The sequence below is a fragment of the Echiichthys vipera genome (genome assembly GCF_963691815.1).
Source record: "Echiichthys vipera genome assembly, chromosome: 17".
In the NCBI taxonomy this organism is placed as follows: Eukaryota; Metazoa; Chordata; class Actinopteri; order Perciformes; family Trachinidae; genus Echiichthys; species Echiichthys vipera.
Genome location: NC_139842.1, coordinates 9,272,471 through 9,293,581, shown reverse-complemented (window position 1 = coordinate 9,293,581; position 21,111 = coordinate 9,272,471). Strand labels below are relative to the sequence as shown.

Sequence of the window (21,111 nt, the reverse complement as noted above, 5' to 3'; positions counted from 1 at the left end):
TTTTTTTTCTGAAAATAACATGAACGCAAATACATTTACACAACCATGATGATGTTTGGCTTATATACAAGGTAGCTCCTAGGGTAGCCATGCACAGATACAATTGAGCTGTGATGATGTGTGTGCCATCTAAATGTATGTGTAACATATGATGTATAAATATCTGAATATGTTAATGATTATTGTAATAGTATAGTATTGAATGCACCACTTCATTAGTGCCTTAAATTGTTGTTTCAATTTTATTTAGATTTATATTGTTGATACAGTATGTCCATTACATTGCATTTTTTTCATCTCCTGTTTTCTATCTTTCTTTGCACTATTCGTTTTTTTGCGTTTTTCTATTTCTATTTAGAATTTAGACTTTATTTATTTATTGTATATATATTTTGTACTATTGCATCGTGGCTTTGAAAGGAACGTATTTTCGATTCCTCTCTATGTCCGGCACATGTTGCAGAATTGACAATAAAGCTGACTTTGACTCTAGGTCGCCCCAGCTGTTAGGCCCAAGTTAATAAGCAACTCAATTTAATAGAGTATTTTGTAGTAGGGGGTCCCTGTTTCGTCTCTTTCAGCTGAGGGGGCCTTGAAGCGTTTAAGACCCCTGTTGTAGGTTATTTGATGCATTCTCCAGAACTATGATGATCCTCGCCTTTGTACAGATTTGAATGTTTTTGTTTTTTTTACTTTAAAGAATTAAAATTGAAATGGATTACATTTGTGATTTCTGTGGAATTGTCAAGGAAAATGTTGCCATGTTGTTTTTAACAGATCTAACGAACTCTGATGACATGGACTGTTGTAAAACTGACCCGTTTTGTCCACACCATACATGAAAGAATGTTACATACATGAAATATTATGTGCATACACAAGATGATCAAATTAAAAAAAAAAATTCTACTGGAGTGTTACTGCAATAAATTAAGCAAAACAATACAAAGATTTTAGTTCATAATTACTGTATGTACTGTTTCCTTAGTAATTAATAAACACATCCAGTCCTTTTTGTATAGTTAGCATTCACTTTATTTTCAGCTGAAAATCATGATGAATAAAGGCCTTCACATACAGTATTATTATTTTTATTATAACATGGTATAGAAGAAACACTTAGAATTTCCCTATTTACAGAACAACAGTAAGAAAAAAGTGCTTGGATGCATCAATGTGAAGACAAATACTGTGAAATAAGACACAGAAATACACCTGCTGGACAACAACTAACCTCTTGGTGATTACATTAGTAGATCTATACGGTTACATCTGATAAATCATTACACAAGTGTGTCATGTCACACCTCTCTGGTCCTCTGGTACCCTCACTGCCGTTTTTCTCAGTGCCTCCATCGTAACATCCTAAAACACACATTTCTTCTGAAAGCAATCACATAAGATGCTTTTATTGCATAGTACCTTAAATCTTTGTCTATGTCTACTTAAACCAAGACCCTTGAGGAGTGGACACGATCAAAAACTGGTGTTGGCCGACTGTGTAGCTTCAACACCTGGGTCAAACACTATTATAATACTTCTACTTACTGTTATGGTTTAATACTCCCAAGGAAACTTAAGATAAAGAGTTATTTACACACCTGACCCAGAGGAAATGTTCCCCTCCTCAGTCATTCATGATCAAGTAATACTTGAATTGATTTGAACACCAATTAACCCCTGCAGGCTTGAAAGGTGGCTGTAAAACTAAAATTAAAGAATATGAAAACATCCGCAGATCATTTCTCCGGCGTAATCCACCTCCCTGTACTTTATGTGCTCAGTATGTAAACTGTTTTTGGTCTTATTTTAAAGAGTATTGTTATAAAACACACTCAGCATACATACAAAGAGAGCTGAGAGGTAGATAATGCTGCAGGAGCCGTGTGAGAAGTTTCTATAACCTCCTTTTCTGCTGTGAAAACTTGGATCATTGGACTCAAATTCATGCTGAACACAGTTCTTCTTTAATAATTTACAGCCACCTTCGAGGCCAACGGGGTCTGAGTGTTTGATTCTAGGTTTTAGAACAGAGTACGACCTTATTGAATTACAGTCAAGAGGAGCTGGTAAAGGAAGTGATGGGACAAGGCCTTGGGAGAACCAAAAGACTGCACTTGCATAAACAGATCAGTACAAACAAAAACAAAAAACATTGAAACTGCTCATAATCTCACATTTTGTCAATCAGAGAAACTAACTTTTTTTAAAGTTCTTAAAAAAAACGATAAGGTTTGACGGCGATGAAAAGTAACTTTAAATGTGTGGCAGTCTCTCATGAGTGGCATACTTGACGCATGATCAGATTTAAAAGAGCTACACTAAATAATGTATACTGTTTACATCTTTTAGAAGAGGAAATCCATAGTTTCTATAGCCAAGTGGCATACAAGTACAACAGGAGGCTTTTAAAAGCTGGGGACAGATGGATGATGCCATAAATGTAACATCATTTTTTTTTTTAAACATGAAATGAGAATTATCTGAAGAGGAATCTCATGTGTATCAGCTGTTTGTTCTCCATTTTTGGAGGACTAAAAGCAGTCCGGTTCACCTCCTCCTAACAATTCTTTGAGTTTTTGATCCGTCTAAACGTTTCTTTTTTTCTTTAAATTTTGCTTTAGAGCTGTAACCTGTGGGTAAGACATAAATAATGACCTTTGGCGTGTCAGTTCCTGTCTGTTCCACCCACACGATTCTCACTTTGGCAACAGAAAATTGCAGATGCCAGCAAAACAGGTAACAGGTTACTTTCATAACGCATTGATAGCATTGTAGCAGAGAACAATATACATTATATGCAGACAGGTTGAAACACAGAAAATATACAGTCTCTCATTTTTGAAACCCCCTTTTTGCAAATATACCATGATGACCACCATAATGTGGCCATACTTGTCTTCAGTGTTACACTGTACAGTCTATTCCTGCACCCTACGCCTAATCTCCATACTGAATGGCTACAACTTATGCTAGCTAACAAAATAACACCACATCTTTTCACTTGTTGCTGAAGCTGGTTTGGATACTGAATGTAGGATAAGCATGGAGACATCTGAATGGCATAAGAGAAGATCACAGTAAAAGTGTGCAGGCAGAAATACTGCAGTCACAGTTTTCCACTTACGTACCCCTCCGATCCTGGTTATTTGCATCACTACTGGATAACACTGATGTTGAGGAAAGCTTGAGGCAGGTAGGAAACACTAGATTAGATGCCATAGGACATTAACGTGTACCAGTGTTTAAGAGGAGGTAGGAGTCGAATTGTCCACTCATGTCCAGCGGCATCTCTTCCTCTGACAGGCCTCGGGGTCAGACGTACAACCCTCTGAGTCACTCTCAGAGGACGACGGTCCAGCCAGGGGGGGGACAGGTGAGCACGAGGGGCGCTCTGGCCCATCTGAGGTTTCTTCTGTGGTTCCACAATTGAGACTGAGCACCCAACCCAGCTTATTGTGGAGCAACTGGCGAAGGCCTGGAGGCAGTGGCAACACATCCAGGGTGTCTATACAGTCCGGCAGCAGCTGGCGAAGGCGAGCACAGCAGAGGTACAGTAGGGAGGTGGGCGCAGAGCACGATCTGATCACCTTCATGCTGCTCTTCGCTGCTGTGGAGCACGCCATCGGATAAAACCTCTTATTTTGTAGCTCTGTTGCAGCAACACCTAGATCGAGAATGGTGACAAAACATTTTATGTTCATGTGTAATATCTTGTACTGTGGACCACATGTATTAAAGTTAGCAAAGAATCCCCACCAAACAGATGTGTACACAGGCATGTTTCATACCTATGGTAAAAAAAAATATATTACAAAGATGCTTAAAGTGTAATCCGACGCAAAATCATCCCACAGAGACATTTTTTTTTCGTGTATGAACTATTAATGGAGAAATCCTGGAGAGTCGCTAACAGCCGGACGTGGCTAACATTGATTAGCTCGGGCAGTACGGTGAAGGCATTAAAATGTCTTTTTTAACCACTAATACTGCTCAAAATAACACCAAAGCTCTGCAGTGGCATGAGAAAAGTCCCTACACATAAAACAAAGCACCAATGGACCCCTACAGACAGGAAATAGTAGGGATGAACAATTAACCAGGAACTACAAAAGAAAACAGAAGTCTTTGCTTCATTGGCTTTAGAGGGAGTAAACATACTTGTATATAAATAAAAATAATGATAATTAAAATGTAGATGACACACAAAAATTGAATGAATAAGAATCGTAGTACTTTGCCATACTGCGTAGGAACCCTGTGTAAATGTCAGCCTATATGCAACAATTAATCAAACATACTAGGTATGAGGTTACTTCATTACATAGTGTTATCACCAGTATCTATTCAAACTTTTTTTTAAACAATGATATTGATCCATATCAAGATTTTCTATCTCTCTTTGATTGCTTGGTTTTTTACTGTCACTGAGAGCTGACTTCTCACTTTCACTTCTCACTTCAACTGGAAAGGTAGGGCCCCAAGTAATCAACAACTGCTTCAGCAGCAAAAGGCATTTCCGGCGTGCTTTTGTTCTGGCTCAAAAACTGATATCCTTAGAAAAGTTTGGTCTCATTTTAAACCAGAGAACTCCAGATTAATTCCATATACGATATGTTATGATCGTAGAGAGTACATATTATTATATGGTGGTTATTAGCCGCTACAGTTACGCATGTTAAGAAATGAATAAATCTCCATTCTTCTTATTTTCACCGCCATATTGACCGTAAGGGAGCCAGAAGGGACAAGAGTAAGATTCAACTCTTCTTTGTTTGGGAGGAAACAGGCAAACACACCTGGTGGAGATCTGCTCTCTACTGAGTGCATTGTTCTAGTTTGGTTAAGTTATGCATTCATGTTGTTTACTAACCTATGCACTTTCGATTCTTGAAGAAAGTGAGCGTGCCGTGCCACGTGTCCAGATGCATTCCAATGATGGACCCCTGTCCGAACCTTGAGGAGAAGTTCATCTTGTCTCCTTTATGAAGCAGCAAGCCTGACAAAAGGAGGACAACCACTAATGTCCACCTTATACATTATCTATTATGAGAAATCCCTGCTGCATCATAGCACGCTGTGTTCATCTTACCAGTGTAAGAAAGACCCCAGCTGTCTGCATCTTTTCCCAACAGGCTGCAGAACGTGTGTCTGTATTTGTCTAGATTGACGTCAGAAGTGCCGATGCCGACCATCTGTAGAGAAATAAAGAACAATTTAAAGACAAATAAACTTGAACTTCCATAAAGTTAACATCATTACAGCGGGTCGGTGTTAGGGAGGGAAGGCGTAGAGGTTTACCATGTCTGTTCCATACACTGGGGACGTCATCTTGATCTCCCAGAAGTGCTGCCCTTCAGCCAGCTCTTTAGAGCCACGGATCGCTGCTGTGCCACAGCTGTATTCAGAGTGGAAGTTCACTTTGCGATTGTCGCAGCTCAGTAATGTTGCTGTCGATTGGCTGCTGGCGTCCCAAACCCAGTCAAACTCTAAAAACATCAACAGTCACAAAGATGGTATTTGTAGAATCTATATGTGAGCAAATCACAGAGCTCGATGAAATATTATACGATAGGCTACAATCATTTGACATCACTTAAAAAAAATAAAATGCAGCACTCGTCTTGTACCTTGGTCGTCCTCTCCGCAGTGGCAGTCTTTAACTTGGTGAAACCCTCTCAGACGAGAGTTGTAGTTGGTCTCAGCCTGGGAGTCGCAGCCACAGTAGGACTCCCCGGTGACAGGCACTGCACTGGGGACCGGAGGGACCATCACTGCTGAAAAGTCCGCCTCAGAGTCTGAATCACTGTACTGGGGAGCAACAATGTTGGAATTCAAATGCCAGCAGCGTTTCTTATGTAACAACACAGCAATGGTTTCGATGTTAGGCTGCTACAACGCCAAAAGTGGGCACTGCATTGGAAAATGTAATAATCTCTAACATTTTAAATGCAGACATTATGTTGCATTCCTCTCTGTGGAAAAAAATGATCGACTCTGAACAACTGAAACTTAATTGCCAGCCAACACACACTGCTTATAATAGCCAGAGGCAAATTAGAGGCTTTATTAGGCATCCGACATGGATCTGTGAGGTGAGGTGACACATCCTATCTCCCGTCTGGAGAGTAAACAAGCGGCATTACATGAACAAAGAAAACCCCCAGTGCCCAGTTGTGTGCTTACCTCTAGCCGGTCATAGCTCCAGTCTTCAAGCGCCTGGGCATCAGCGTCCCTTCTTATCCCACCCCAAACATATCGCCACGCACGACTGTTCCTGCTCCGCCTGGACATGATGAGTGTCACCAGTAGAAGTAGGTCCGCAGGTCAGTTCAGGTTCAGTCCAGATTGTGGAGGAGCAGCATCAGTCCAGCTGCTGACGGATGAAACAACAACATGATCATCTTCAGAGGCACAGACACTGAAGCCTCTGCGGCACTTAACCTGGGGAGCTCTTACAAACTCACACTTCTCCACCCTGTGACAAAAATGTAGTGCTTACTTGATGTTATCCTGGGGTCTTATCTCGCCACTAACATTTGCTGCACCTTTCTCGGTATTAACAGTTCTATTTCAGCTTGCAGTCTGCAGTTTTTCAACGACAATCATCCTTTTTTATTGTTATTATTATTTTTGAAGCAATCTAAATTAATGCAATTGACACAGTTAGTGGATTAGGATTAATAGTTAACGTTACACGCTTGATTAATAACTGGCAGCCTGGTCCTTGTCCACATAGCGTTGTCATCATCAGTAAAAATATTATTACTAACTAGCTTCAGTTAGCCACCTAGCCTAGCTATTACCATGTTAGCAGGCTATAACAAGGTCAGAGGCATTACACTTCAACTAGCTATTAGACTCCTGGTTATCAATGCGTTTATATATATACATATTTAGCTTAATACACGGTTTATTCGCCGTATTAAGAAAAGGGTGACCGGAAGTAGAGGAACTAGCGTAAACCAGCTAGTTAGCTTCCGTTAGCTGCGTGCTAACTGCATAATATAAAGATAGCGTCAACGTTACCTGCCAGGTTGTTCACGACCAGCGTCCACTGACGACGCCACGGAGATGTTGCTACTTAAAGCCACCTATTGCTAGATAGTTAATACACAACAAGTGATTGTTGCGCGGTTATAAGTGAGCCTCCCCTTTTTTCAGTGACCTACTTTCCATTAGTCCGACCGTATAAACAATAACAGACAGGCTCTCTGCAGGAGCTCCTTCACTACACAGCAAACACTGCTGCCATCACAGCCACAGCGAGGACAGCGGGTTTATTCAGAGGGGGAAGAAGCTTTTAATAATAATAATAATTATATCAGTATCATGTTCAGTATTACCTTTCATCATCATGTCCAATATTTCCCCATTTCAATACCACGGGCTATATATTATGTTCATTATCATCTGCATCAGTATCTGTGTTACATCGTGGTATGTATGTCATTTGCACTTTAGACTCTTTATTTTTATATTTCATCTTCTTGCTGGTGCTCTTTTGTTGTCTTGTACTGTTATTGTCTTATTCTGTTGTTGGTATCTAATGTTGTTACTGTGTTTGTGAGCGTTAATGCAATTCTGGAGCAATCTGGAACAAGAATTTCCTTCCTTTCTCATCTTATTTTGTATTAGTCAGAGGTGGAAGAAGTGTTTTGATGTTATTTGATTAAAAGAACGAGCACAGCATCACACAATAACTACATACCAGCAGACTCCTGTCTTTACAGATGCCAGGTGCAGGTAATTGTGTATTTTTAATAAGGACATGAGACTATATGCCATTTTTTTATGAATGTTTATGTGTTAAATTATTTTGGCTAGATATGGAAAAAAAATTTCAGACATTGACTGGTTCAAATATATTTTTAGGAAAAGAGATATGGTATTTTCGTATGACAAGGATGACTTTGTTAAAAGCATGTATATTTTGAACCTATTTATTCTATATATAGAATTCTTCATACACAAATGTAAATAGACTAAACAGAAACCACATATACAACATTTAAAATATAATTTAGGCATTATATTCAAACATTACATGGACTTAAATAGTAAAGCAATACAAAATTGGAATTTGTAAAGCCTTACATATTTTCTTTTTGTTATTCCCCTCTATATATAACTGTCTTGTTCTGTTCTTGTCTATTTCTGTATTTGTTTTTTTGTGTAAAACTAATTGTATGGTGAAAACATGATGAAATATATATATTTTTAGTATGGCTGTCTTATTCAGAGGTAGAAGAAGTATTTTGTTGTGTTATTTAAGTAAATGTACCAGCACAGCATCACACAATAACTACATACAGAGATGATAATGTATCAAAAGTGCTTATTATAAAGATTGCCCCCTTTCAGAAAGTTGTATCATTATCTAACATTCAGCGATGGAAGAAGTATTCAGAACCATCAACACCACAAACATAAAAATGAAATACAAATTTTGCATTCAAAATGTTACTAAAGTAGAAATAAAATGTACTTAAAGGATACATCCCCAAATTTTTCACGTCTGTCTAAATACAGGTACCTCCATGAACATTGAAACACGTTTTGCCTGCTGTTCATACTGACTATTAAAAGATCCCGCCTAAAGTGCTTTCAGTGTAAGTTATGGGCAGTGGCGGATTAAGGTGGTCACCTTATTAATCATGCTTTATCAGAAAGAAAAAAAACCTAGAACAGAAGAATTCATTTCAATTCAATTTTATGTACAGTGCCAAATCATAACAAAAGGGACACTTTACAGAGTAGGTTAAGACCACACTCTATGACTTATCTATGATTTACATAGACCCAACTATTTGTGTACACAGTGGCAACAAAAACCCTTTAACAGGCAGGAACAAACAGACCCAGCTCTATGGAGGACGGACATCTGTCTGCACCGGTTGAGGAGGAAGAAAAGAAGAGAGAAAAGACAGAGAGATGGACAGAGAGAGACAAAGACAGACTCAAAGACAACAGGACCACGGCAGCAGGCACCACCACAACTCTGGGGAAGAAGTGAATTAGTAACATGCATTGATGAGACATGAATGATACAGACAGAGAGGAGAGAAGCTCAGAGGATCAGGACAAGTATTATCCCCCAGTAGACTAGATCTATAGCAGCATCATTAAGCAGAACAAAATCAGCTTAGAGTCCGCAACCTTGAAAAATCCTGTCAATTTAGGAATTTTCTTTAGTAGATCTTGATCCCGTTGTTCTTTCAGTCGTTGTGCTTTTCTTTCTCATGCTCTGACACTTTGCTGCTGTACTGTCCAGTAACAGTGAGTCATGTGATCATTTGACAACAAAACTGACCTTATGAACCCGGCCACATGATGACAGCTGATTGGATAAATGTGTCCCATTTCTATCCAATCACTGACCTACAGTATTTTTTTTTTATATATTTCTAAGGGCCCCAGTAGGAGGAAAGTCTTTTTCCCCCCAGTGTAGTAAATTGAAAAAAAATTAAAATAGTTTGGCCAATACTGGGCCCCTGCACATGGGGCCCCTAGGCTGCAGCTTGTGCATTTATCTGCCTCTGGTTATTGGGGACTAAATCTGCATTCCTCTTTTTGTGCCAGGATGTATTCAAAACTGTCTATGTGAAGACTTCTGAGTTACAGAAGTCACTCTTGGTATGAAATTCCCTCTTTTTGTTTCCCTGGTCAGCGTCTTTCCCTGCTGAGCCACAGTGGAAGATTATCAAAAGAGGGATTTTTGACCTAAAGTGTCTGTCACATTGGAAGATACCCAGACTATTGTTTAAAGTACAAAAAAGTAGTCATGCCAAATGGCCCTTCTTTTTTTTATATTTTTATATTTGTGGATCATGTCATGCATCTAGTCTTCTTAATTTGCCCTTATTATTTTTCTGTTTGGTATATTGCAAGGTGAACTCGGGCCAGTGCTGCTCCCCAGCTGGTCGAGAACAAAATTGTTCACACTGCTTTTTGTGAGCTCAAATATAACACATATATGTGCAGTAAGTCCTTTTTTCAGGTGCAGAATATGTATAAAATTCATGGATATGTCATCAAAGACAGTTTAGATGCTGTGCTGATCGGGCTCCCTGGCTTGTGCAGCTCTCGATTGGTCTGAATTGTCTGAGTCCTTAGTCCGATAACTTTTTTTTTAGAATTGATGAAAGGAATTGGGGGTAAACATGGACTACATATGTATTCAAGATGAAGATGAACTCAAGAATAAGGTAAAGCATCTGGAGACCACATTGTGAGCCATGACGCCATATCTGGCTAGTACCTTACAGAACCAATGCCTGCAATAGTCTGATAACTGAGATGCAGTCATGAAACTTTACAGGTGAGTTGTGGAGCTCACAGTGAAGGTCAAGTTCAAAGGTGGTTGTGGTCTGAGCAAGGGCACTGGAAGTTCAGGGAAGAGGCCTGCCCCCCCCCCCCCCCCCTAGTTTACGCCCCTACTACTTTGAACGCTGCAATGTCACTTCTTGACCTGCCTGTGGGTCGACCTGTGCATCGCTGCTGTGGCGTGCCGTCCTGCTGGCTTTCCCATTCACACAGATGTTGGCTCGCTGTCGTGGCTCGTTGGTGACTTCCATTGCAGGCTCAGAGGTGCAACAGATCGGTCCCCCTATTCAGTCTCCTTTTACAAAGACGGGAGGGCATAATAAAAGCGCAACAGCCCCGCAACAAAAAGTCAGTGTGAATGGGGCAAGAGTCACAAGGTAAAATCAATACCAGCATTGCTGTCGTGGCTGGTAATAATTCCCTGTCACTCACGTGTAGCATATCAAATTATGCTTTTAATTAAACATTAACATCAGAAACACATCCACCTCAGAATAATTTGTATTCATTTTGTGATCTTCTCTCTTTTCATCTAGCCATCTATTTAATAACTCATTTCTATTTTCACCTTATGCTTGAGACTCTGAAGGTCTAAATTTTGTTGGTACTGTTAAGTCATCCCTTTAATATCATACCAAAAACAAGTCCTGACAATGATGTTCTGGAGGAGGTTGAGTTTTATTTGGAAATCTGACAGGCATGGCTGAACAGTGAGCTCTCACCTTAAACAAAACAAACAAGAAAATCAAGACAGCAGCACTACAGGTAAACGATACTAGTGTTTGAGAATGTCATATTAAACATAAAGACTCGCACGCATTATGCACTCAGGTCATTCACACACACGCACACACGCACACTGTCAACCCCATGTCAACATGTGGACATCCTCCATTAATAATCACACTACATCCAGAGGAATTCCAAGCACTTAGAACAATTACCCACAGTGCAATTAATCTAACTATACACAGATCATTTATATATTTTTTATGTATATAGGGTATTCAATAAACAGTATTCCATTTAGACAGTTTCTTTAAGTCAAAATCTTCATAACTTTCCATAAATAGTGAAAAAAAAAAATGTATTGATAACTCCTCTCCACTGTGATTCAAAAATGGTCCCGAAAAGAACATGAAATAACAAAATACTAGTGTGCATGATTCTTCAGCGGTCTTGAAACGAAGATCAAAACCACTAACAGAAACAAAAATCAAAGGAGGGGGGGAATTGGCAGAGGGCTAAACGTTGATACTCACACTCACAGCACAGACTGGTTACTACATTTACAGGGGGTGGAGGGACTCTGGATCACTGTACAGGTTAAGATCGACAACAAATCAAGCAGACTGTCCACACATCATCCCACAACAACCAATACATCTTCATGCCCGTTCAGTACTCGAAAGACCTGACATAACAGGATGGCTTTAAACAACATGGATAGATCACATCTACTGAGGACACCGCTGTTAAGTTGACCGCCAACATGTTTCTGTTGCCATCCCATCCTGTCAGACCCACGGGGTGTAATGGAAGTAGGTGAAAATCTCCTAGTTGTTCTTGCTGCTTTGATGTGGAATGAATGAGATGGTGTTTGATTCGGACATTTATTTTGTAGATAGGATGAGGGCCACGATGAGGCCGTAGAGCCCCAGCACCTCTGCGAAGATCAGAATCAGGATCATGCCCACGAAAAGCCGGGGCTGCTGGGCGGTGCCTCTCACACCAGCGTCGCCCACGATTCCGATGGCGAACCCGGCTGCCAGACCGCTCAGGCCCACGCTCAGACCAGCACCGAGATGCAGGAAACTCCTGTTGGAGAGAAAACAAAGAAAAGAGCACCGTCATTGCACAAGAGAATACTTGCTGAAACATATACACTATCAGTGTATATGTGGTAGTGTCTCGGGTCAGGGGGGCACATTTAAATGGCAAAAATCTTTGTTGGTGTTATTCATCATCTCTCCCTCATCCAGGTGAGGGAGCTGAGGCTAACAAACCAGGCCACCTAGACAGTCTTGAATTGCATTAATTTGGTCTGACCGAAAAGCTGAGACTCTTGTGGATTCAATGAGCCCAGTTGTATTCATGTGAGATGATGTTAATTCCCATAGTAGCCATTTCACCGTAGTGAGAGCCTTTTTTTTAACCTTGAGCTCACAGTATAAAATGACCGGTTGTGAACTCTAGAATAATTACAGCCTCATGAAACTTAACAACCACAAACTAGGGACTGAGGGCTGATTTCCTAGGCTTTCCTAGGTATACTGACAATAAGGGGGTTTCTGAGCAGTTTACGCAAGAGCTCACACTCTTTTTTACACCGAATGACAGCATGGATTTTCTATGATGTTCATCAAGGTCTGAGCGTCATAATGTGGCATTTTTGAGTGCTAAAAAATGGTTACATTTCACCAAATCTGTTACAAATGGTATCAACCCCAAAACTGCTGCAACAACGTATGAGGCATAATAGAGCATGAGAATGACCTTCATGTGTAGAGAAAATTTCCTTAAACAACACTGAATAGGCACCTAACAATATACAATATTTATTAAAGAATTATGATGAAAAAGCTGCATCTCAAATGAATCTTCAGCTTTCAGATCATGTAAATCACTTCTATGTGGCATATAGTGTTGACATGTTATCTCCCCCTGAACATCCCCTGTTCCCACTTAAGACAATAATTGGTCTATGGAAAATAAGGAAGAAGTGGAAGAAGTCAACAGGGTTTCTGGTACGTACATTTTGCAGCGACGTCATCCATTTATTTGTGGACTTTTGTTTTGAAGCTTCGAGTTTGGTATTTTAGCTGTCACCATCTTGCTTTTTTTTTCTTAGCCAGAAGTGACCATATTTAGACAAGAGCGTTGACCTGATGACCCACCCGTGGACGCTATGCATGCTCACAAGGTAGACAAGCTGCATGTACCTTTTTATTTACTAAATGAAAATCAGGCTGCTTGAAACTAGCATTTGAGACAATAAACTCATTACAGAAATCAAGTGAGAAGTAGGGTCATATTCTCAGACTTCTATACATCCTGAATTATTTTAGGAGCTGGTGGAGTCAAAGCCCAGTTCAGACCAAAGATTCAATACTTGACGAGTTAAAACGTGCAACTACTTGCAATGTGCGCGTCTGCAACCTTTCTGAAACCTGCCAATTCATTTACTCTCCATAGCAACGCCTCTCTGCACTTTCGTTCTAACCGACTTTTCAGGCTTTTTTGGTAGCTGGATAAAATTTGTAGCATTATAAAATATAAATGAGGACAGAGACAGTGAGATACTCGCTACAGCTGCATTTCTAGTCTTGAGGAAACAGTGAAAATAACGTTTAATTTCCTAGATTCACTGCTTTGTTCTGGATTACGCCGCTCGCTCTCCTTATTCATTGTATTGCTCGCTTGACCCCCTCTCTCTCCGTCTCTTTTTTTCCTCTCACACACGCTCGTTGAGCCTCCGTCAAAAACGGCCTTTTCAACCAGCTGACAGTTGGTAAGTAACATGACCAGCAGACTTTGCCGAGAATTGATTGGCTGTTGCAACAGGTGACGTGCGTTACGTTCTATAACCAGCTGCTTGCGGTTTGACAAGTTGAGTCCAGGTGACAACATCAGCCGGTTTGAGTCCAGACGAGACAAGTCCGTTCACACCTCTGCAACTTTCACCTGTAACAGTTTTGTCACGTTGAAAATCTTTGGTCTGAACTGGGATTTATAAACTCACTCACTCGAGTGTGATGTGGAAACTTAAACCATCCAGTGCACATACACAGAGTGGACTTAACAATGAAGTAGGAAACATCTTTTCCCCAACAGTTCAACTTCTGAAATTAAAAATATTTGCATATATAGATTATTTTAATATGGGAGAAGGAGTAAATGTAATTCTAAGTATTTAACAACATCAGACACAAATTAGGATTCAAAGAGTACTTTTCTTAAATCCTAAAAACATGTCTGTAGGTGGTCAGAAATAGCTTAAGGTCTATTTATAAATCTCTTTGAATGAGTTGATTTTGAGGATTTCTTTATTTTATTGTGTTTGTGAGTTGAGGGGGTTATGTGTGTGCTTCAACTCAAAAAGCATACAAACTATAGAGAAGACGCTGTATGAAATACTGTTTCTCACTTTTCATGCAGAAATATTTATACTGTTAATGAAGAAATGATTGAAACAGTTCTAATCGAGAGCTGTATCAGGGGTTCATCTTACTTGTAAAGGGTGACTCTCTCAGAGATGTTGTTTGCTATCAGCACAGCCACCACCAGCCCGTAGATGGCGATGATACCAGCCATGACCACGGGGATGATGGACTTCATGATGAGCTCTGGCCGCATCACAGACATGGCAGCGATGCCTGTGCCGCTCTTCGCTGTCCCATACGCTGCTCCTAATGCTGCGTAAGAGAGCAGTATTCCGGTTAATGCATCTGTTCACTTCAGTCAGAGATTATTCTTCATTTACAAACGATTCCTGACAAAACAACTCAACCCAAACCAGACAAGATATGGATTTGGACGGATCTGGGTGAGAATAATGTCTGTTCACAGCGGACGTGTAGGCAACAGACAAAATGAAGCAGCAGAAGATGTTAGACTGCCAGTTTCTGCTGCCAAACCATAAATAACTGAGAAAATTAAAGTGATTTTATATATACATATAAAGAGATGTACTTGCAAATCACACTAGTGCATCTATTTTCAAACAAACCAGAAGTGAAACATTTTACAAAGTGATTAACACTTGTACTCTGGAGCCTTGCAACCTCATACAACCTCACCCACTTCAATATTTGATAGGACTATTGTCACAAATGGTAGCTTCGCTTAAGTCTCCCATTCCGCCCTGCTGTGCCCTCACATTTCACTGACATTTGCTTGCCACATATTTGTAATTTACACTGGACATCACAGGCCACTGCAAGCATGTTGGCAGCAGTTGCAGTAATACAGTAGCCCTTTTCTTTTTTCTGTACAGTTTACATTTTTTCATTCAAGTTACCTATAGCTGTTTCGATTACCTGCTCATTGTTTTGTTTTCATGTTGTCTGACGTTTATAATTATTCAAGATTTAATTATTTTGTGTTAAGAGGACTTTTGCATAGACTTATTATATATTCTATTATATATTATACTTGTATTTTACAATGTTTTCATTGTGCAAACAAATTAAGACTGGAAGACCCAAGTTCAGCTTTTGTTGAGTTGAGTGTGTCAGAGAGGTGTTGATTGGTCGACGAGCTCAATGAAAAAAGAAATAGGCAATCGACAGTGTTCAGCTCTATTCTTTGTTACCTGGACCTTATCATGACTTTGATGACAACGGGCAGAGAGCGACTCTGAATACAGGATGTTACCTGCTTATTATGAGGACCTGCTAGAACGAATGAATAAATAAATCACACAACACCACTCCACCACTCCTCACTTGCTGATGTGGGTGTGTTGACACTTTTGAGGGCTATGTACTAATTAACGTATTAATAAGCAACCCAGCATTTTCTCCAACAATTGTAACAGCTCTGTAGCAAGCAGCTCTTTTATTTATATTCATGGTGAAAAAGGCCATACCCAGAAAATTCATATCAACTTTTTTTTCTGCAGTTCTTATATGCATAAAAGTACAACCTAACTTCCCCTCTTATTTTCAATGCATTGTGGGCTTATTCTACACTGCCTGCTCCCTCTTGTGCATCCCATAGATAAAGAATATGGATGCACATCACATGTCCAGTTGTTCTTCAGCCTTACAAAAATGTTACCTGTGCTCGATTGAGTTGTCTTGACTGCTTATTAAGTATCAGCTCACATTTTGTAAACTTTACATCACTGAGATTTTACTGAGGGGCATATTATTTCTCTAATTCAAAGCTGTAAAAAACAAAACAAATTTAACTGTGTCAATGTGTCTCTGTTATAAACCACTTCCTATACCATAAGCACACAGAGCCTTCAGTCAGTGCTGTGTCACACAAGACAAAAATATGCTTTCTATTTGCTTTGTGATACAGTAACGACGATATGCAGTGTCAAAATGATGACGCAAGATAAAGAGGTAATATTTCTAACCATTTTTGGGAAGATTTTTCTCCCCCCATCCTGCTATATGCCATCGTTTCACAACCTTAACATATGAACCACAACAGTTCAAGCAGACCGAAGTTTGGGCAGGATAGTCCCAACATGAAGTTCATGTTAAACAGGTGTACAGGCAGTAACAGGTATTTAATCTTATACTCAAATAAAACTATTAGATTTAATTACAGATGCACTGACTGAGCCAATTGGGTGTCAGCCAGGATGTGACTGATCCACATTAAACACAGTTTCTTTTTTAGTGTAGTTTTAGTTACATTCATTCAGGCACGACAGGCCACACACTCAGATCCCTCAATCCCTGGCTTAATGCTACATTGCTTAAACATTTATCCACGTTACACACCAGTGTGGTAGTCAGATTTGTACTATTTTTAATTTGGGAAAGAGAGCACACTGGTACTGGATTGGTAGATAGATAGTACCCTGGGTTTAAGTATCCTAACTGTACATTGACAGATACAAAAGCTGGATCTGTGCATGTCTGGATTTACTTTCTTAAGTGTCACCTGATGTCATCATAAAACCATCAATGATTTTCACATTATGGAGACAGTCTGCAAGAATGGACATCACCTGGTTAACGCTGTAAGAGCACGATGTACATCACGTTATTTCCTCAGTGATAGGCTGGGTGTACCCCGCCTCTAGTGCACATGCCAAACGTGAATGAACATCCTCTTATTTCCCACACTGATGTCTAGGCCTTGATGCTGGCTGGCCCTGACCCTGTAAAACAATGCATTACAACCAAATGGGGAAACATGGTTGGATTAATCCCAACGCGTATTTATTATATAATCCATGAAGATATGAACTCTTCCTGTGCTGTAAATATAACTTCATTATGACAGATTAAAAAGATGGCAGCTGCCACCTCAAACGAGGGTCTGCGTCATAGAAGACAGCATCATAGCTTTATATGATATAACGGAAGGTTGCTAAGCTACAGTGTTAATTAGCAGGGCGAGGAGCTAACGGTCAGCAGCTTGATGGCGGGTGGAAGGAAATCTCCCCCCCGCCTCTCGCCTCGCATCCCTGGCTTCAGGTGTGTGTGTGTGTGTGTGAGAGCCGTGACCGACTCAGCTAACACCGCGACACCGTGTCTCCAAACACCCACCAACGTGCGGTCGTTTCTCATATCGTCACCATGTGGCTAAGCTAAGTTATGACAGTATATAAAGGTGGAGGTGTCGGATGAAGGAGCTGGTGTAGTTACCGCTGAAGACCATGGCCGCAGAGGCTCCCATCACAGCGAAGAAAGGCGAGTACTCGGGGCTCTCCTCGGAAGACATTCTCGCACGTTTCTCGGGGCGGTACAGCTACAAGACAAGACTATCTTTTTAAATGTTTTTTTTTAGGTTTTCCCCCTTTTCTTTTCCCACCGACAGGTTTAAAACACTGAGAGAGGGGGGTGATAACGTTGCGGCCAGCAGGAGCACCGGTGTAGAAGAGGAAAATGGCGAAACGGAAAAAGTCACATGACCAACCACCTCGGAAGGGTCCATTTGTGTGGACGCGGGGGTGCTCGACACTTAACAGGATTGACGTAGCTAACTCTTGTTGGGTTTTTTTGCACCGTAAAATATATTTTTGAGATTATTGTACTTTGATAGTAATTTTCACAGCAGCATATTTTCTATAGCAGTTTGTTATACCACAGTATACGATATTAGTGCTTTGTAGTGTGTGTGCTTTATGGTATGTTCTGCTGCAAGTGGACTGACTGCAGTTGAGAAGCTGACAGTCACTCCGTGTTCATTCTTAGATATCAAATAGGTAGTCAAACCAACCATGAACACCGTGTTTGCACTATTATTAAATGCAACAACAACTGAACAAGAGTGATATAGAGGCCAACAGAAAATACAATAACACAGTGTCCACACCACACACAATTTAGTTCCCTAAAATGTATTTTTCTCTCACAGCATCCCTCTGGTTTTATTAAGGTTTATAAAAGGATGTTTTTGTATAAGATTAACATGTCATGATCTTCGCCTTCGCCTTTATTAATCCATCTCCTATAAAACTAGCACATATAGTTTGGAACTTCATGGTAATAATAAAAAAGATACACACCGGGCTTAGCCTTTTTATATAGCACTTTTCTTAACAAGGTTACAAAGTGCTTTACAGAAAAAACAGCGAATGGAAACCCAACAGATTAAAAGACAACAACATAGAGATCATAAAACACTGGTGGACAACAATTTGTTGGTCAAAGATTATCATTAGATCCCAAAAACATTGTGTATATTAAACTGAGAGATCAGAGCAGAAGGCTCTACATAAAATCAGACTACATCACTTATCAGCCAGAAACATTATACCAGAGATTTATTTATTTTTACTTTGGATTTGACACTCACACACACACACACACACACACACACACAACAGCACAAAACCGTGTGCACGCTGAGGAACAGCGTCTGTCCAAACTGACTGCACATGAATGAACATTTTAATTGGAGTGATGTCCTGCACAGGATTCCTGATCGTCACCACGGCCACATTTCTTTCTGAATTAAAGACAGAACGATACATTGTAAAATAAATTGTTATCTCACAAGAGTTAACATGACACATGGGGACTTCTCTGCACAACTTTGATTTTGAATGAGTCCTCAGATAAAGCAGATTCATTCCCAGGCTCCAGTAGAATCGACCGCAGTAATAATTACACTCAGCATCAGATTAAATGAGAGGGGTTTGGTTTTAATGTCACTACAGCTCCAACTCATACACAGGGTTTATGAGGGATTTTTATAAGTAATAATAATAATAATAATTCATTTTATTTATATAGCGCTTTTCAGAAACCCAAAGTCGCTTACAGAGTAGGACATATAGTATATACAGACGATAAACAACAGGAGACAAGGATGACAGGGAAGCAAGGCGAAGGGGGCGTGGGGTAATGGTGATACAGACAGATAGTAGAAACAGGTACAACAATAGAGGTTGGGGGGATGGATTGAAGAGCAGTGGGGGGGGGGGGGGGGGGTCAAGGGGAGGGGCTGAAATGGGTGAGGAGAGCGGAAGGAGTGTGGGGGGGGAGTCGGGGGGGGAGGCCGGGAGTGAATGTAGTTATGGGTAGGGGAGGTTGTAGGCTTGTGAGAAAAGGAAGGTTTTTAGACGGGATTTAAATGTTGTGAGTGATGGAGAGTCGCGGATGGGCTGGGGGAGAGAGTTCCAGAGTCGGGGTGCAGTTCTAGAGAAAGCTCTGTGTCCGAAGGTTAAGGTTGATAAGTTCCTTTATCAACTCCTCCATATATTCCATACATTGTTATCTGGTTGATGGTGTGGTCTAGAAGCCCCAAAACAGGACAGCACTTTGACATTTTAACAATTATTTATATTTTGTGTACTGGGGGCGAAACATCTAAACTACTTGAGACATGTATGCAGGGAGGCAGACACGGCATGGTACAATAACATTTTATTGAGGATTAAAGACGTTTTTTAAAATGGATTTCCCTCAAGTGTCTCACTGTGTCATGAGAATGTTCTTAAATCTTAAACAGGAATGAAAAGTGAAAGCAGAGCAGACAGAAAATGTGCTGCACACACATGACTGTCAGCACCCTCTCTGCTGCGTGTCTTCAAGGAAAGCTATTGGTAGTGGTCATAACTCTGTCATGTGACCTGTTCCTGTTACAAGAATAACAATCAGTGCCTTACAGTAAGATGAGAATATGTATCAATGTTGACGGGAAAAATTAAATTACTTTCTTCTGCTTTTGTGGGAAACAAGCTGAATCGTTTTTAATATTTCAGCAAACTGCCCTGTGTTGTAAGACCACTCAATACTAGTTGTTGTGATATATTATTATAATCTGACCATTTCATTACTTAACTTTTTTCTTTTTACGTTTTATTTAAATGTTAGAACATCTTTTGGAATCAAACCCTTATTGTTGTGGGGCTGTTTCCAGTATCCAAATGTAACCAGTAACAGTGATATTATATACATATAAGTTATAATATAATTGTATGTACCAGGATACCCATAAACGAACAGTACCAACATCACCATCTGCTGGCTGATTTACTGACAAGTCCCCCTGTAAATGAGAGCTCCACTAACGTCATTAAAGGTCCCGTATTGTTCTCATTTTCAGGTTCACATTTGTATTTGGGGTTTTTACGTGAACGTTTACATGCTTTAAATGTTCAAAAAAAACATTTTTCTCACACTGTCTGTCTGAGTACACCTGTATTCACCTTCTGTCTGAAACACTCTGTTTTAGCACCTGTCTCTTTAAGACTCCCTCCCGAAGAAGCCCAGTCTGCTCTGATTGGTCAGTGTGTCCGGGTCATCAGCATCTGCATTCTCTCTAGCTACCATCATTGCAGCTGAGGAACTGTAAAGGCACTTCAGCAGCACTTTCTACCTATATATATACTACAATTGTGAGATCACAACAGTACATAAATCCTGACGGCTCGTTTAAAGGCAGTTTCTGAATACAGGCTGTGTGCATTTCCCTGTGGATTGAGTGTTTTGATACTTCAACAGTATTTACAGTGCCATAATCTGCTTTATAATGAAAAAAGACATGAAAACCTCACTTTTTACAATATGGGACCTTTAAAAGCCACATTGTCATGATCACAAACTAAAACTGGTAACTTGAGAACACTTTGTTCCAACACAGTTCTCA

The 21,111-nt window shown here is 40.1% G+C and overlaps 2 protein-coding genes across 3 annotated transcripts; both read right to left on the bottom strand.

Annotated features, from left to right (window-relative positions):
- Window positions 1–1,060: 1,060 nt before the first annotated feature.
- Window positions 1,061–7,171, bottom strand: spsb3a (splA/ryanodine receptor domain and SOCS box containing 3a). 2 transcript variants are annotated; one of them, XM_083931988.1, is made up of 7 exons: window positions 7,030–7,171; window positions 6,187–6,376; window positions 5,631–5,811; window positions 5,302–5,489; window positions 5,093–5,195; window positions 4,874–4,999; window positions 1,061–3,667 (listed from the first exon to the last, which is right to left on the bottom strand). In XM_083931988.1, the coding sequence occupies exons 2-7, from the start codon at window positions 6,292–6,294 to the stop codon at window positions 3,276–3,278; spliced, it is 1,098 nt and encodes a 365-aa protein (XP_083788114.1). In that variant the 5' UTR covers window positions 6,295–6,376; window positions 7,030–7,171; the 3' UTR covers window positions 1,061–3,275. The 2 variants fall into 2 exon arrangements, with proteins under 2 accessions (XP_083788114.1, XP_083788115.1); XM_083931989.1 differs by having other exon boundaries at window positions 6,187–6,373.
- Window positions 7,172–10,995: 3,824 nt separating this feature from the next.
- Window positions 10,996–17,880, bottom strand: atp6v0ca (ATPase H+ transporting V0 subunit ca). Its single transcript, XM_083930712.1, has 3 exons — window positions 17,661–17,880; window positions 14,558–14,741; window positions 10,996–12,144 (listed from the first exon to the last, which is right to left on the bottom strand). The coding sequence occupies exons 1-3, from the start codon at window positions 17,734–17,736 to the stop codon at window positions 11,940–11,942; spliced, it is 465 nt and encodes a 154-aa protein (XP_083786838.1). The 5' UTR covers window positions 17,737–17,880; the 3' UTR covers window positions 10,996–11,939.
- Between the last annotated feature and the right edge of the window lie 3,231 nt (window positions 17,881–21,111).